At 47.4% G+C, this 16,157-nt stretch overlaps 1 protein-coding gene across 1 annotated transcript in view; it reads right to left on the reverse strand.

The window, feature by feature from the left end:
* LOC132085299 (zinc metalloproteinase-disintegrin-like NaMP) overlaps nt 1-2,448 on the reverse strand; it is a 75,066-nt gene extending 72,618 nt beyond the window's left edge. Inside the window, exon 1 of the mRNA XM_059490675.1 lies at nt 2,166-2,448. Coding sequence (XP_059346658.1) covers nt 2,166-2,448 — 283 coding nt within the window. The remainder of the gene's footprint in view (nt 1-2,165) is intronic.
* Between the last annotated feature and the right edge of the window lie 13,709 nt (nt 2,449-16,157).

The following is a 16,157-nucleotide window of genomic DNA, read 5'->3' on the forward strand; positions in this document are numbered from 1 at the left end:
CAGAATCACAGAATCACAGTCACAGAATTCACAGAATCACAGAATCACAGAGTCACAGAATTCACAGAATCACAGAATCACAGAGTCACAGAGTCACAGAGTCACAGAATCACAGAATCACAGTCACAGAATTCACAGAATTCACAGAATCACAGAATTCACAGAATTCACAGAGTCACAGAATCACAGAGTCACAGAATCAGAATCACAGAATTCACAGATTCACAGAATTCACAGAATCACTGGGTTGGAAGAGACCTTCAAGCCCATCGAGTCCAACCCAGCCCCAACACCTCAACTCAACCCTGGCACCCGGTGCCACATCCAGGCCTTGTTAAACACACCCAGGGGTGGTGACTCCACCACCTCCATGGGCAGAACATTCCAGAACTTTATCACTCTTTCCATAAAATCTTTTCCCGAATATCCAGCCTGAATTTCCCTTGGTGCAGCTCGAGGCTGCGCGCTCTGGTTCTGTCAGTGCTGCCCAGAGAAAGAAGCCAAACCCAGCTGAGCACACCCTAGGGAGCTGTGGAGAATGACAAGGTCACCCCTGAATCTCCTTTCCTCCAGGCTGAGCACCCCTGTGGGAACCCAGGACATTCCTCTGCCTGCTCTGAATGGCTCCAGCCCCTGCCAGGGGGCTCAGAGACCTTGGCACAGAGTCCAAGACCCCTCTGACTTGATTTTGACCCATGGAGCAAATTACCACCTTTGTGTGAAGAATTACAAGTCAAGAGAGTTTAAGTAGAATAATAGTTAGTTTGTCAGGGGGTGAAAAGTAGATTTTTGGGGTTTTTGGAATGGGGGCTCAAGGTCCCGAGATGGAGGAATTTGGGCGTGCCCTGTCCTCCTCCTCCTTCTCCCTAGCCTCCATGTTCTGGGCGATGCTGGCACTTTTGGATTGGTTTAAGGTAGAAGCTCACTGCCTAACATAGGTGATAGGTATTGGGGAATTAGTGTAAATAAAGTACATGTAGATTTTAGTATAAAAAGCCAACACCACCCCAAGGTGGTCAGTGTGCCTCAACCCAACCTGCTGAACAGATCTTGGCGGGTCGGAGAAAGAATGTTCTGGATAAGAAACAATAAACAACCTGGAGAACAAGAACAGAGGAACCAGTACCATCCCCAGGGCAGCTCTGACTCTCTATAAAAGGCTGAAAACCGGGGTAAACTGCTTTAGAAAGGGCTGAAACCAGGGGATGAACCATCCCCAGGGCAGCTCTGACTCCTTAGAAGGGCTGAGACCAGGGGTAAACCATCCTCAGGGGAGCTCTGACTATTTAGAAAGGGTTGAAACATCCCTGATCCAGAATTTTGGCTGAATATTTTATTAAACCATCCCCAGGTTAGCTCTGACTCTCTAGAAAGGGCAGAAACATCCCTCACCCAAAATTTGGCTGAATATTTTATTAAACCATCCCCAAGGCAGCTCTGACTCTTTAGAAGGGCTGAAACATCCCTGATCCAGAATTTTGGCTGAATATTTTATTAAACCATCCTCAGGTCAGCTCTGACTCTCTAGAAAGGGCTGGAACATCCCTGATACAGAATTTTGGCTGAGTTTTTTTATAAAACCATCCCCAGGGCAGCTCTGACTCTTTAGAAGGGCTGAAACCAGGGATAAACTATCCCATTGCAGCTCTGAGTCTCTAGAAAGGGCTGAAACCAGGGATAAACCATCCTCAGAGCAGTTCTGACTCTTTAGAAAAGGCTGAAACCAGGGAATAAACCTTCCCCAGGGTAGTTCTGAGTCTTTAGAAAGGGCTGAAACATCCCTGATACAGAATTTTGGCTGAATATTTCACTAAACCATCCCCAAGGCAGGTCTGACTCTTTAGAAGGGCTGAAACACCCCTGATCCAGAATTTTGGCTGAATATTTTATTAAACCATTCCCTGGGCAGCTCTGACTCTTTAGAAGGGCTGAAACATCCCTGATCCAGAATTTTGGCTGAATATTTCACTAAACCATTCCCTGGGCAGCTCTGACTCTTTAGAAGGGCTGAAACATCCCTGATACAGAATTTTGGCTGAATATTCTAAATATTCAGCCAGAATGGAGCTCCAGGCAGCCCAGGCTGAGTGTGGAGAGTTCAGTCTGGGCTCTGCTCTCGGTGCTTTCTCACAGATCCCAAAGAGGGACAGGAAAACGTGTCCAACGTTTCTTGGTGTGCCTGGAAAACTTCATCTCCTTCATCTCCTTCATCTCCTTCGTCATCTCCTTCATCTCCTTCGTCATCTCCTTCATCATCTCCTCCATCTCCTTCATCTCCTCCATCTCCTCCATCTCCTTCATCATCTCCTCCATCTCCTTCGTCATCTCCTCCATCTCCTTCGTCATCTCCTTCATCATCTCCTCCATCTCCTTCATCTCCTCCATCTCCTTCATCATCTCCTCCATCTCCTTCGTCATCTCCTTCATCATCTCCTCCATCTCCTCCATCTCCTTCATCATCTCCTCCATCTCCTCCATCTCCTTCATCTCCTCCATCTCCTTCATCTCCTCCATCTCCTCCTTTGGTGAGGGCAGAGGAGGTCTCAGAGATGTGGGGACGAAGGCTGGGAGATGTTCCCTCCTCTCCTGGCTATTTTCAGTCTGCTGCAGCCTTGCCTTTCTTTCACTGAGGTGCAGGATGTTTTCACAAGTACTTGCTAAAAGATCTGAGTAATTCAGTGTATTAAATTAATGTGGAAATCTGTGATGGATTTCTCAACAATAAATGCACTGCAGAGACCAAAGTGCCTGTCCAAAATCCTCTCTGGGACTGTCTGACCTGTTCTGCATCCTCCTTCCCTCTCAGGCTGCTCTGGGACCCTTAAAACCTTTCACATTTCTATTTTGAGTTAATTCATGTCATACCTTTGTGATCCTCAGTGCTTCCAGTGTGTGTTTTTATCCAGGGCCTGGAAATATCAATTATTGAGGGGTTAGAAAGAAATGCCAACAATTGATTGATTAATTTTCAATATTCAGGCAATTCCTTGCCTAGCAGTGCTTCCAGCAATGTGTTTATGAGCATTAATGACTTAGGGAAGGATGTGCTCAAACCAGGGAATGAATATTTCTATTTTTCACATTCTCTTCCTCAGTTTTTAACCTTTTACAAATCGCTTCTCCATGCCACTGCAATATAAAACAGGGCTGAGATAATTTCCAGTCAGAATCACCTCCTGTCATTTGCCCTGGGATGAGCTCAAATATTCTGTGAAATGGAGCTTTTAAAGAATTCCCCACTTCCTTTGGCTGGGAGGAAGGGAAGTTGTAAATTGGATTTTGGAGCTGTTCAGATCTGGAGCTTTTAAAACATTTACTGGAGGTTTAAAAAAGGGTTTTGGAGTGGAGCTATTGTGATTGTTTTTACATCCACTTTGCATCTATTTCTTCCTTAGGGGAGTGGAATGAGAGCAGAGGAGAAAAATCACAAAATTAATTTATGTTGCAAAGTTTCTCTGCTACAATACAGGAGCAGAAAACATGACCTTAAAGAAAACAGTTCCTGAAAAAGGAGAAATCTTTCCATTCTTTCAGCATCCAACGTGTGTTTGCTCATGTGCTGCCCACAGCTGACGTTCTCTCTTAGCTAATTACCACTGACATTTAGTTCAAACTGAAAGGAGCCCAGGGGTCTAAAAATAACCCCAAAGCACAAGAGAACAAAGCACTTCTCTGCCTCTGACCTGGCAGCACCACAACACAATCTGGGAATGGCAGGGGGAGCAAATCTCTGCATTTGAGAAAAATCTCTGCAGCTTTTTGGGGCCATTTGCTCATTTGGGGTACCTTGGGATTGAAGGGCTGGAAGTGTTGGTGTCAGACCAACAAACAGAGCAGTCCAGGAGTTCCAGGCATTAAATTCCATTTTGGGTCTTGTTTGAATCTTCCCTTGGGTTCTGGAGGGGAGATTTGGTGTCCTGAAGAACTGGAGATGTTTCTCCACGTTGTTACCTCTGCACAAGGAGTTGTGCCTCGTGTTTATTTGGATTAATTCCAATTAATTAAACACAAGAGAGTTGTGCCTCGTGTTTATTTGGATTAATTCCAGCCCTTTTACATCTCCCAGGAGCGCAGCTAAGTGCTGAAATAGATTCTTTGTCTCTTTTTTTCCTCATCTCCAAAAAAAAATCAAGCTGATTTCTAAAAAAAATCACAACAAAGTCTGCGAGAGATGTTCTCTCACCCTCTTGTTTGTGTTCAATCTCCTGCAGCCTTGCCTCTCCTCACGGAGGTGCAGGATGTTTTCACAGGTACTTGCTAAAATATCTGAGTAATTCAATGTATTCCAGTGGGATGGGCCATGTGGAAATCTGTGAATGGATTTCTTAACAATAAAAGCAGAGCCCAAAGTGCCCGTCCAAAATCCTCTCCGGGACTGTTCTGCCCCCTCCGTCCCTCTGAGGCTGCTCTGGGACCCAGCCAGAGCCTTTAAAACCTTTCACATTTGTCCCCTGGGAGGGTGGGAAGGAATTCCCAGATGGAATTCCCAGGGAGCTGTGGCTCCCCTGGATCCCTGAAGTGCCCAAGGCCAGGCTGGAGCCCCCTGGGACAGTGGGAGGGTTCCTGGGCATGGCAGGGGGGCACTGGGTGGGATTTAATGTCCCTTCCAAACAAACCATTCCAGGATTCTGCGACTCACCCATCCCTGTTTTTAAGGAGTGAGGTGTGGGGTCAATCCTTTGTCATTCCTCAAAGGCAACGGTGGCACCCTCAAGGAGGGGCTGCTCTGCTGGCAGGGCAGGAATGAGACTGGACCATTTCCATAACCTTGGGCTTAATCCCTGTTTGATTTCTGAGCTTGAATTTGGAACCTCAAATTCTCTCTGACTTTTCCCATTGCCTGTAACTCAGAGAATGGGATCAGCCAGTGTTATGGGATGGCTTTGGTTAAATTCCCAATCCCTCCTGGATGCAGAATCCATTACCAAGAGGATAAGGGAAAAGGAAACCTTGTGTTGTGTGGGATGAACATCCCAGCCTGGAGACACAGAGCTTGGAACGGCTCCACCTTGAGCTGGAATCTCCACCAGGGATCAGTGGCAGCAGATTCCCAGCGGATCTCGAGTTCCAGACTCCTGCAGAACATCCTCTTCCACGTCCTGCAACACCTCATTACAGGTTTGAAGCACAAGGAATTTCCTGCTGGTCACATCAAACCAGATGGCAGAGCCTTTCCCACTGCAGGCTCCACCTGGAGCTGGAATCTCCACCAGGGATCACTGGCAGCAGATTCCTGGTGGATCTCAAGCTCCTGCAGAACATCTCCTCTTCCACGTCCTGCAACACCTTACTGCAGGTCTGGTGCACAAGGAATTTCCTACTTCTGGGATTTCTGCTGGTCACAGTGACTCTGAGATATGTACAGGTCTCTTTTCCCAGCCTGGCAATCGAAGAAGGAGTCAGGATTCTTCTGTTCTCATTCTCAAGGTTGTTTATTGTTGCAGTGTGATGTCAGGGTTTGCCTCAGACACCCCATCTCAGACATCTTTAGGGTTTCTCCTAAAGATTCCTTCCCCAGGTGTGTCAGTCACCTCTCCTTCCTCCTCCCAGCACTGTCTGTCAGTCCTGGCATTCCAGAATTGGCAGATCCAAAGGATGCCCTCTACCCCTGGGGGCATTGGGCCATCCAGGTGTCCTTTGTCCCTTTGTCCCTCCCCTCCTGTCCCTGCCTGGTGGCTCCCTGCCCCTTCCCTGCCCCTCTCCCTGGGGTTCAAAGGAGCAGCAACCACGGGCTCAGGGAGTTCTGTTGGAGCTGGTGCTGCATTCAGAGGCCTGTGGGCCAGAATAAAGCTCTGGGTCCAAACCCTCCATCAGAACCGACTCCTTTCCTTCACCATCGCCTCAAAGCTTCTCCACAGAGGGAAACCTGAGGAGCAGCCCCTGTTATGGGGGGCAGCTCCATCCCAGCACCACCAGAGCTCCTGCAGGCCTGCACTTGTCCCCACAGGCCCAGTGCAGCACCCAGCCAGCCCAAAGTGTCTGTGGGGTGAAAACACCACACACCCACAGCCCAAAGTGTCTGTGGGGTGAAACACCACACACCCAGCCAGCCCAAAGTGTCTGTGGGGTGAAACACCACAGTGCTGCTGTTTGGTTCAGCAGCAAGGCCAGAGAAGCTCAGGCATGTCCCATCCACAATATTGGTAATTATTCCAATAGTTTATTGTTTCTTATTTAGAACATTCTTTCCCTGGCCTGCTGAGGTCTGTCCAGCAGGTCAGTCAGAGGCACACTGCCCACTCTTGGACATGGTGTTATCTTTTTATACTAAAAACTACATGTACATTATTTACAATATTTTCCCAATACCTATCACCATGTGTTAGACAGTGAGTTTCTACTTTAAGCCAATCTGTAAGTGCCACCATCACAGCAGAGGATGGAGGCCAAGAAGAAGAAGAAGAAGGAGAAAGGCTGGACACGCCCAGATTCCTCCATCTTTCCTCCTGAACCCACATTCTAAAAACCCCAAAATTCTACATTTTCACCTTGTGATAAATTCACTATCATTCTACTTAAACTTTCATGGCTTGCAGATCCTCATATAAGGTTGGTCATTTTTCCAAGGGCTAAATCAAAGGCACAGGGGTCCTGGGCTCTGTGCCAAGGTCTCTGAACCCTCTGGCAGGGTCTCGAGTCCTGCAGGGCAGCCAGAGGAATTTCCTGGGTTCTGACACCTGCTGGTCACATCAAACCAGCTGGCAAAGACTTTCTGATTGCAGGACCAGGATTGTTTAGGTTGAATTATTGGGGACACACAAAGAGTTATGGGAATCTGCCAAACCTCGTTCCTGTCCCTGCCCTGGATTCAGGGTAGGGATGTTGTCCTTTGAGAGGCTCCACATGGCACAGCATATTCCAGAGTGCCATGGAATGGAGCTCCAGGCGTGCCTTCCCAAGGGGCTCAGCCAGTCCTCAGTCATTTTAACCCCTGGCCTTTGGTAATTGTTGTTTGTGGATCAGATTTTCCTTGGCCCGTTCTCTGTGGGATGTGAGAGTGGTTGGTGTCTCCAGCCCGGTTCAGGCTGTGTCTGGCTGCTTCTATTCCACAATCCAGATGTTTGTTTGACCATAGGCATTTTACAAAAGCCTAAACCAAATAAATACCCGATCCTATCCCTTCACCTCCCTTTGGATTGAGCATCCCCAGAGTCTTATTGAGGTTAATGAGGGTTTTCCTCTCTTCAGCAGCAAACTCAGATCCACAGCAGGGCTGGACACCACAGAGCCAGATCCACCTGGGGGTCCCTGGGACCCTCTCCCAGTGCTCCTGGCAGAGCTGATGGAAGGGACCAGGAGGTCAGGATGAAAGCCACCCCTCCAGAGCCTGGCATGTGCAGCACAGAGAGCAAAACCAGAGAGAAAACAGCTCCTCCCTTCCTCCTCTGCCCCCTTCCCACCCCCAGCCACCATTTACAGGGATGATTGTTAATGAGTTGATTTGTAGCTCCATCCGTGGAACTTTCAAACAAGCCTTTCCCTGGCAGATTCCTTTGAAATTCCGAGTGGTTTTTTAATGGGAAAAATGAACCAAGAGCTCTTCCATTTGTGTCCTGTTGTTGTTTATAATCAGGGCTGGCAGAAATGTCAGCTCCTAATGCTTCGCCCACTGCTCCTCCACAGGATTATTCATCCCAGGAGTGGGGATGGGAGGCAGAGGTTCCTGTGATGGTTGTTTTGTAACCTTCTCCTATTTTTAAAAGGGACACAGTCCAGAACCAAACTGTGGATTTAACTCGGCCCAAATCACCTCATGGCCAGCAGGACCTTTGTTCCTGCTACCAGGTCCTGAGTGTGTGGCTAGAACAACCTGAGCTGTGCTCCCTGGGGCATTCTGCTGCCCTCTCCAGCCAAGCTGAGCAGGGATCAGGATGCTCTCCATCATTTTCCTGTTTGCTGGAAAGTTTAGTGAAGTTAACTGTGAGCTGCTTTGAAGTCTGGCTTTGTAAACAAACATACCGAGAGAATTATTTACCACCACGACTTTTAGGAATTTGCAGAATCCCAAGCTCTTCAAAACACACTTCTGTCACTTGAACATTGTTTATAAATGTCTCCAAGAGCTGCCAGTTCAAATCAGGCCCCAGTGACAGAAGGCAGTGGTCACCGGACAGGGTCACTGAGGTTGGCATGACCTGGGGGAGGCACCAGGCTGGTGAGATGAAGTCACAGTGTTAATGAGCTGCACGCTCGTTAATGCAGCTCTTTCCCAGGAGTGCCTTCCCAGGAGTTGGGGAGGGTGAAACAGGAAAGCCTTATAAATATGATTGTCTGGCAAAAGATTTTGAGAATATAGAAACCATAAGCGAGATTGAAATGAAAGCAAGCTTTGAGATCCCTCAGTTACTGAACAACTGGAAAACAATGGTGTGGCTGGCTGAAGGTGATCCCCTTTTGATGGAACAACACCCTCTGCTTGCAGACAGCTCCAAGGCTCAGAGCAGACCCTACAGCTTGGCAGAAGGGCCCAAAGAGGAGTTTTTAGGGTTTAAAATGTAACACAGTATGGGAATGTAATGATTCTTAGGCTGTATGGAAATGCTGTAGGATTTGTATCTTGTACTGGATTGGTTAGTGAGAATCAGAATATTCAACACAGAAGAAGATTTATGGTATTGCAATGGGAACCTCGCTCACTTGCTCCTCTTAGCTCTTGCCTCTTACACTGTTTATTCTCTTACCCCTTTTGTTCTCTTGCCCTTTTACTCTCTTTCTCATCCTCTCTCCCCCTCTCTTCTCTCAGCCTGCTCTGAGCTGTGCCTGGCAGCTCCCAGCAGGGCCCTTTGCAATAAACCCCAAATTCCAAGCCCTGGCTTCAGAGATCTCTCGTCTCTGTCCATCCTGACCGTCCTACCCCCCGACGCTCTGACACCTTCCCATTGGGAAATTCTCCTTGTGGCTGCCCTTGGAGCCCCAGCAGCCTCCAGATGCCATCCCCTGGCTGCCAGCACTGGGTGAAGCTGTGCAGAGCTGTCCTTGGGAGCTCAGGGACACGAGTGGCATGTGCTGTGATATCCCTGGAGGACATGGTGGGGCTGCTCCCAGGGCTGTGAGGGCCTTGCTGTTGCCTCTGGAAAGAGAATAATCCCTGTTTTCTGGGCTGGAAGGGTTCTTTATCTGGGATTTGTGCTCTCTGGCAGCTCACAGCCCTTGTGAGCAGAGTCTCTCTCGGGAGGTTGCAGTTTATTGAAAAGTCTCTGTTTCAGCCCGCACGTTTGAAGAATGAGTCGGAGTTCTTCAGTTCTCAGTCTCACAGTTGTTTATTGTATCTTATCTATCAAAATTTTTCTCCTGTCCAGCTGAGGTCCACTCAGCAAGACAGTCAGAGGCACTCTGCCTGCCCCTGGGGAAGTGTTATGTCTTTATACTAAAAACTACGTGTACAATGTTTACAATTACTTTCCAACACCTATCACCTATGTTACACAGTGAGCTTCTACTCAAAACCAATCCAAAAGTGCCAACATCACAGCAGAAGATAGAAGAAGAAGAAGAAGAAGAAGAAGAAGAAGAAGAAGAAGAAGAAGAAGAAGAAGAAAGGCTGGACACACCCAGTTCCCTCCATCTTGTCCTCAAAACCCCAATTCTAAAAACCCCAAAATCTACTTTTTCACCTAGTGATAATTTTATTATTACACTACTTAAACTTCTATGGCTTTCAAGTCTTCATACAAAGCTGGCCATTTGCTCCAAGGATCATAATCAAACCCACAGGTGTTCTGGGCTGTGTGCCAGGGTCTCTGAGCCCCCTGGCAGCTCTGGACACCCAGAGGAGTGCACTGAGTTCTGACAGGTCTCCTTCACCAATAACTCATTGGAGGCAGCTCCATGGTCCTGCAGCTCCTCCAGACCGGGTAATTATCCCCAGCAGCACCATCTGCTCTGGGGTTTAATGGCTGGGCTTTCAATTTGCCTTTAAATTACACCTTGGAGTAAGGATCACAGCAGGCATTATGGGATGCTGTGGAAAGGATGGAGTGGATGTCTGGGGTGACACAGAATGACATAGAGTGACACAGAGCAGCCACTGATGGGGCTTCCAGAGAGACACAAGAAGCCAATTAAGGGAATCTGGAACAAATCCTCCCCAGAGGAGCTGCTGATGTGATGGTGACTAGGCCAGCTGAGCAGCCACTGGAGCTCATCAAAGCTCTGGGGTTATTGAGTTAAAAACTACTAAAGGTGAATTTTCACCTGCAGCTGATAAGGAGATGGATGCTCTGCCTAATTACCCTGCTCGTTTGGAATAAAGAGATAAGCTCTGATGGATCTGGAGTTCAGTGGGCTGCAGCCTCTGCACTGATGAGCTCAGAGGTCTTTTCCAGCCTAATCTGTGATTCTGGGAATCTGTCACCAACATCTTGCGCTTGTCTGGCTGTAGCTGGGCTGGGAGCTGCTTCAGCTGCAGAGGGAGGGACAGAACACCCAGAGCTGATGGCACAGCAGTAAAACTGAGCCTCCCTCCTCGTTGGGATCCTGCTTAATTAGTGTGCTTCAGCATCAATTCCACTGCAGAGGGGCTCCATTTGCTTCTGCTCTGATGGGGAAGGGACAAATATTGGGGTAGAGAAAGAAAGAGTGACTTCAATAATGACCTCTGACAGTTCTTCCATTCCTTCACAGGTTCACAGCCCACTTTCTCCTCTGGGAGAGGAAACACAAACACCCCAGCAGCTCATGAAATGATCATTTGAATGGAAAAAGGGGGGAAACAGAGTTAAAATTGTATAGGTCTGTTTAGACCTGTACTAGGAACAGGTCCTGGTTTTTCCCTCAGTGGAAATGGAATCAGCTTTTCAACTCCTTAGTTTTAAATAAGAGCACAACACTTGTCTTGGAGCAGGGAAACATCCAGCTGCAGGGAATGTCCAGCTGCAAGAATATATTCAACTGCAGGAATATCCAGCTGCAGGGAATATCTGAATGCAGGGATATATCCAGCTGTGGGGAATGTCCAACTGCAGGAAATGTCCAACTGCAGGAAAATATCCAACTTCAGGGAATATCTAACTGCAGTTAAATATCCAACTGCAAGGATATATCCAAGTGCAGGGAAATATCCAACTGTAGGGAATATCTGTTTGCAGGGATATATCCAGCTGTGGGGAATGTCCACATGCAGGGAATGTCCAACTGCAGGGAATATCCAGCTGTGGGAAATTATCCAGCTGTGGGGAATATCCAACTGCAGGGAATGCCTAACTGCTGTTAAATATCCAACTGCAGAAATAGATCCAACTGCAGGGAATATCCAACTGCTGTTAAATATCCAACTGCAGGGAATATCCAACTGCAGGGAATGTCCAGCTGCAGGAATATATTCAACTGCAGGGATATAACCAAGTGCAGGGAATGTCCAGCTGCAGGGAATATCCAACTGCAAGGAATGTCCAGCTGTGGGGAACATCCAGCTGTGAGAAATATCCAGCTGCAGGAAATATCCAGCTGCAGGGAATGTCCAACTGCAGGGAATATCTGACTGCAGGTATATATCCAGCTGTGGAGAATATCTGACTGCAGAAAATGTCCAACTGCAGGGAATATCTGACTGCAGGTATATATCCAACCGTGGGGAATATCTGACTGCAGAAAATGTCCGGCTGCAGTTAAATCTCCAGCTGGAGGGATATATCCAGCTGCAGGGAATATCCAGCTGCGGGGAATGTCCAACTGCAGGGAATATCTGACTTCAGGTATATATCCAGCTGTGGGAAATATCTGACTGCAGGAAATGTCCAGCTGTGGGGAATATCTGACTGCAGAAAATGTCCGGCTGCAGTAAATCTCCAGCTGGAGGGATATATCCAGCTGCAGGGAATATCCAGCTGCGGGGAATATCCAACTGCTTCCACTCAGCAGTGTCTGCTAATTGAGACATTCATTGTCTTGGTTTGCATTATGGATTTAAACAAGTGCTCCAGACTAACCAGGGGCTGTTTCTCATTTCCCTTTCTGCCAGGAATCACAACCATCCCTCCCTGAGTGCAGCCTGGAGAAGGTTGGAGGAGCCAGGGACACGTCAGGGCAACCCCTGCCTAAGTGTGAAAGGTGAACTTGGGACATACCTGGAACATCTGTCAAAAATGGCTTTTGGGATTGACAAAATTCATCAGTTTTAAACAAATTTGTGGGGCTGATGCTTCTGTGACTTCTCCCAAACCTACATTCAACTTCCCATCTCCCAAAATGATTTTCAAGACTGGACAGGAGAACTGAAGCAGAGAATATTGACAAGGGCCTGGAGTGACAGCACAAGGGGAATGGCTTCCCACTGAGAAAGAGGGTTAGATAGGATATTAAAGAAAAATCCTTCCTTGTGATGGTGCTGAGGGGCTGGATGGAATTCCCAGAGGAGCTGTGACTGCCCCTGGATCCCTGGAAGTGTCCAAGGCCAGGCTGGACAGGGCTTGGAGCACCCTGGGACAGTGGGAAGTGTCCCTGCCCAGGGCAGGGGTGGCACTGGGTGACTTGAAGGTTCCTTCCCACCAAAACCATTCCATGATCCTATGAAACAACTCCCATCACAAGACCCCTTTCAGGAAAAGAAACATTTCAGCTTTTTTCCCAAGGATCTCCAGATGATCTCCAACTTGCTTGGAAGGAACAGCAGCCCCTCACCAGCTCACTGATGATTTTCCAGATGATCTCCAGCTTGCTTGGAAGGAACAGTGGCCCCTCACCATCTCGCTGCTGATTTCATTTCTGCCTCTGCCACTTTAACAACAAAGGACAAAGAAATCAATCCCGTGCCTGGGTGTGCAGATTCTCCCTGGGATTCTCCAGTTCTGAGGGATGAGTTAATTCTGTTTCCCTCTCCAGTGGCACTGCAGGCATTGCATGACGAGGCACATCTGCTCGGTGACTCACGGCAGGGAACGTCCCATGCGTGCCAGCGGCACAGCCTGCCTCACTCTCAGCCTTTGGGAGCCTCTTTGCAGGCCCAGTTATGCAAGAAATAAAAGGGGACAAATTCATGCCAGGGGAAGAAATTTGAAAGCTGCAATTTGGCCTGGAAAAATATCCAGCATCAAGATATTAATAATGAGAGCGTGCTCCTGCTGACAGTCCTGGAGACAAGAATTCTCTGAGCATCCAGAGCCAACTTCTCCAGATCCTTCAGATCTCTGCCCTTACACATGGAAAACCCCCAGTGGAGGGTGTGGAGCAAGGGATTGGGAAGGGTTTGGAAGATGAAATGTCCTGAGATTTGGGTTTCCTTGGATGGAGATGCCAAGTCTTTAAAAGAGGGTGAGGACATTGATGGCGGAGCCCAAGGGATCCCTCGGGGAAAGAGGAGGGAAGGAAAGAGGGGCCATTGATATCTCTATTGAATTAGAGAATTTTTAAGGGTGGAAACGACCTCCAAGAGGGGTTATTGATATCTCCATTGAATTAGAGAATTATTAAGGGTGGAAACAACCTCCAAGAGGGGCCATTGATTTGTCCATAGAATTAAAGCATTATTAAGGGTGGAAACGACCTCCAAGAGGGGCCATTGATGTGTCCATAGAATTAATAATTATTAAGGGTGGAAAAGTCCTCCAAGAGGGGTTATTGATACCTCCATTGAATTAGAAAATTATTAAGGGTGGAAAAGACCTCCGAGAGGGGCCATTGAAGTGTCCATAGGATTAAAGAATTATTAAGGATGGAAAAGATCTCCAAGAGGGGTTATTGATGTGTCCATAAAATTAAAGAATTATTAAGGGTGGAAAAGACATCCAAGCCAAGGGTCTTTTTCCCTCCAAGGAGGGGTTATTGACATCTCCATACAATTATAAAATCATTGTAGGTGGAAAAGACCTTCAAGATCATCAAGTCCAAGCATTGACCAAATCCCACTATACCCACTAATGATGAATTGCCACAACTGCTCAATTTTTGTTCAACACTTCCAGGGGTGGGATGGAGAGCCTGTCCCAATGCTTGGCCACTCTTCCAGGGAAGGAATGTTCCCTGATATCCAACCTGGAGCTTCCATGGCACAGCTTGAGGCTCGTTTCCCCTTGTGCTGCTTGAGGTGCCAAGAAAACAGCAGGAATTTTCCTTTTGCAATCCCCAGGATTGTCAGGATGTCCCTTTAGGCCTCCCAGCATCCAGCTGAAGGGAATGACATCTGTGCCATCTGGAATTGTCAGTTTAATGCTGCAGGATTCTGGGATAAGGCATTCGAGGCATTTTGCCCTGGCATTCCTTGGAATCTGCAAGGCTTTAAAGCAGTTGTGCAACAAAGAGGGAAATAGGAACAGATTGAAAGGGAATCTCACCAGCTGGAGGCTGGAGAATGCAGCACAGAGAGCCATGGAGGTCATGGATCTGCTGCATTTGGCTGCACTTTGGGATTTGTTTTCTTTTTTATTTTTTTTCCTATTCCCAAATTGTTCCTCTGCAATTGTGCTCCAAGGCTTCCGATGGGGTAGAGGCACCTCATGCAGCAAAAGTTTGTGACCCAGTGTCACCAGTGGAGCTCTGCTGCTTCCACCAGCTGAAAGCTTGGCCTTTTGTGTGTTTTCCTGACCTTTCTCATTATTCCTGATTGTTGGATGATGACAATGTATTCCTTCCTTTTTCTGTGAGTGCCCCGCCACGGCTTTTGTTCTCCTTTGGACAAATGAAAATTTGGAATGGAATTAATCAGTGGCTTTGGGGTCTCCTGGGACAGGGGAGGGGAGTCCTCCAGGGAGGGAGAGCAGTTACAGGGTCACAGAATGGTTAAGGCTGGAAAAGTCCTTTAAGATCATCGAGGCCAACCTTTAACCCAGCACTTGGGTGGCCAAATCCACCCTTGATCCATCCCCAAGCTCCAGGCTGAGCTGGATCTGTGTGTGAATCCCATGGATCCCCATCCATCCCAGGGAAAGCAGATTTATGGATCTGTCCCCACCATCCTGTGCTCCAGCATGGACATTTGGGGACACCAGCGAGCTCTTGGTGGCATTGCTGGTGGGAATGGCAAAGCAGAAGGAAACTGGAGAGTTTGAGAGCTGGGACTTCCTTCCTCTCCCAAGGCAAGACACAAAGTTAGGTGCTGAGTAATTTGCTGAAATAATTTGGGCAGTTCTTCACCTTCTCCTCCCATGGGTGAGTTTGAGTGTTCTGATATTTGAATGTTCTCGTGTCTGAATGTTCTAATTTGGGGGTTATTTTGACACCCTCCCAGCAGAGCTCTTGCCTATTCAAGTATTTAAATGCAATTTGTTGTAAATCATACCCTGCTTCTCTGCACTTGTTTATGAAGGGGATTTTATCTAGCTGAGTGGTTCCCATTAGAACTTTTAATTTTTAATGAACTATTTTAACAGCTCTAATGATTATTAGCCAGGAGCTGTGGGTGAAGCAACTCCACCACCCCTGTGCCAGCCTGTGCCTGAAGTAAAGCTCAGTTTAAGCCCCCGGCCCTGAGGATTTGCCCTGCTCAGACCCTCCGTGGAGGCACCCAGGCCTCCTTCCCACGTCCTTGGGAAGAGGAGGGGAATATTGTGATTGGCAAGGTGCCAGCTCTTCCCAGCAGAAGCCGTGGGATGATGATTGCCTTTTGTTTAAATGTCAGAGGATCAGGGACATCCGAGGGAAGAAATGGCCTTTGAGATCATCAAAATCTGCATCACAACTGGTGCAAAACGGAGGAAAAGCAACGTGAGCATCAGGATTATCCTGCTGGAATGGCCATGACTCAGCAGCACTGCCTGGCATCCCAACCCGTGCCAGGGAGGGCACAGGGCATGCAGCTTTCCCTGCAGGGCTTTGCTGAGCACAAATAAATGATTAATAAAAATAATAATTAATAAATAACAATAAATAAATAATTGAATAATAAATAAATAAAATAATTAAATAATTAAATAACTAATTAATTTTTACTAGATAAAGTAACACATTACTAAATAATAATTACTATTCGTAGGGTAATGTGAATTATGTCAGGAATTATAGGAGGAAACCTGGAGGCCAAGCTGATCCCAGTTTTTAAATGAACTGAACCATAACCTGGATATCAGTGATTTCCCAGCAGCTCCAGAATATCCCAGGGATATTCTATAGGGAAGATTTTCTGCTTTTGGGATATTCTATAGAGAATATCTTCTTCCTCTGGGCTATCCTATAGGGAATATCCTCTGCTTCTGGAATATTCCATAGGGAATATTTTCTGCTTCTGG

Source organism: Ammospiza nelsoni, chromosome 30 (genome assembly GCF_027579445.1).
Source record: "Ammospiza nelsoni isolate bAmmNel1 chromosome 30, bAmmNel1.pri, whole genome shotgun sequence".
NCBI lineage: Eukaryota > Metazoa > Chordata > Aves > Passeriformes > Passerellidae > Ammospiza > Ammospiza nelsoni.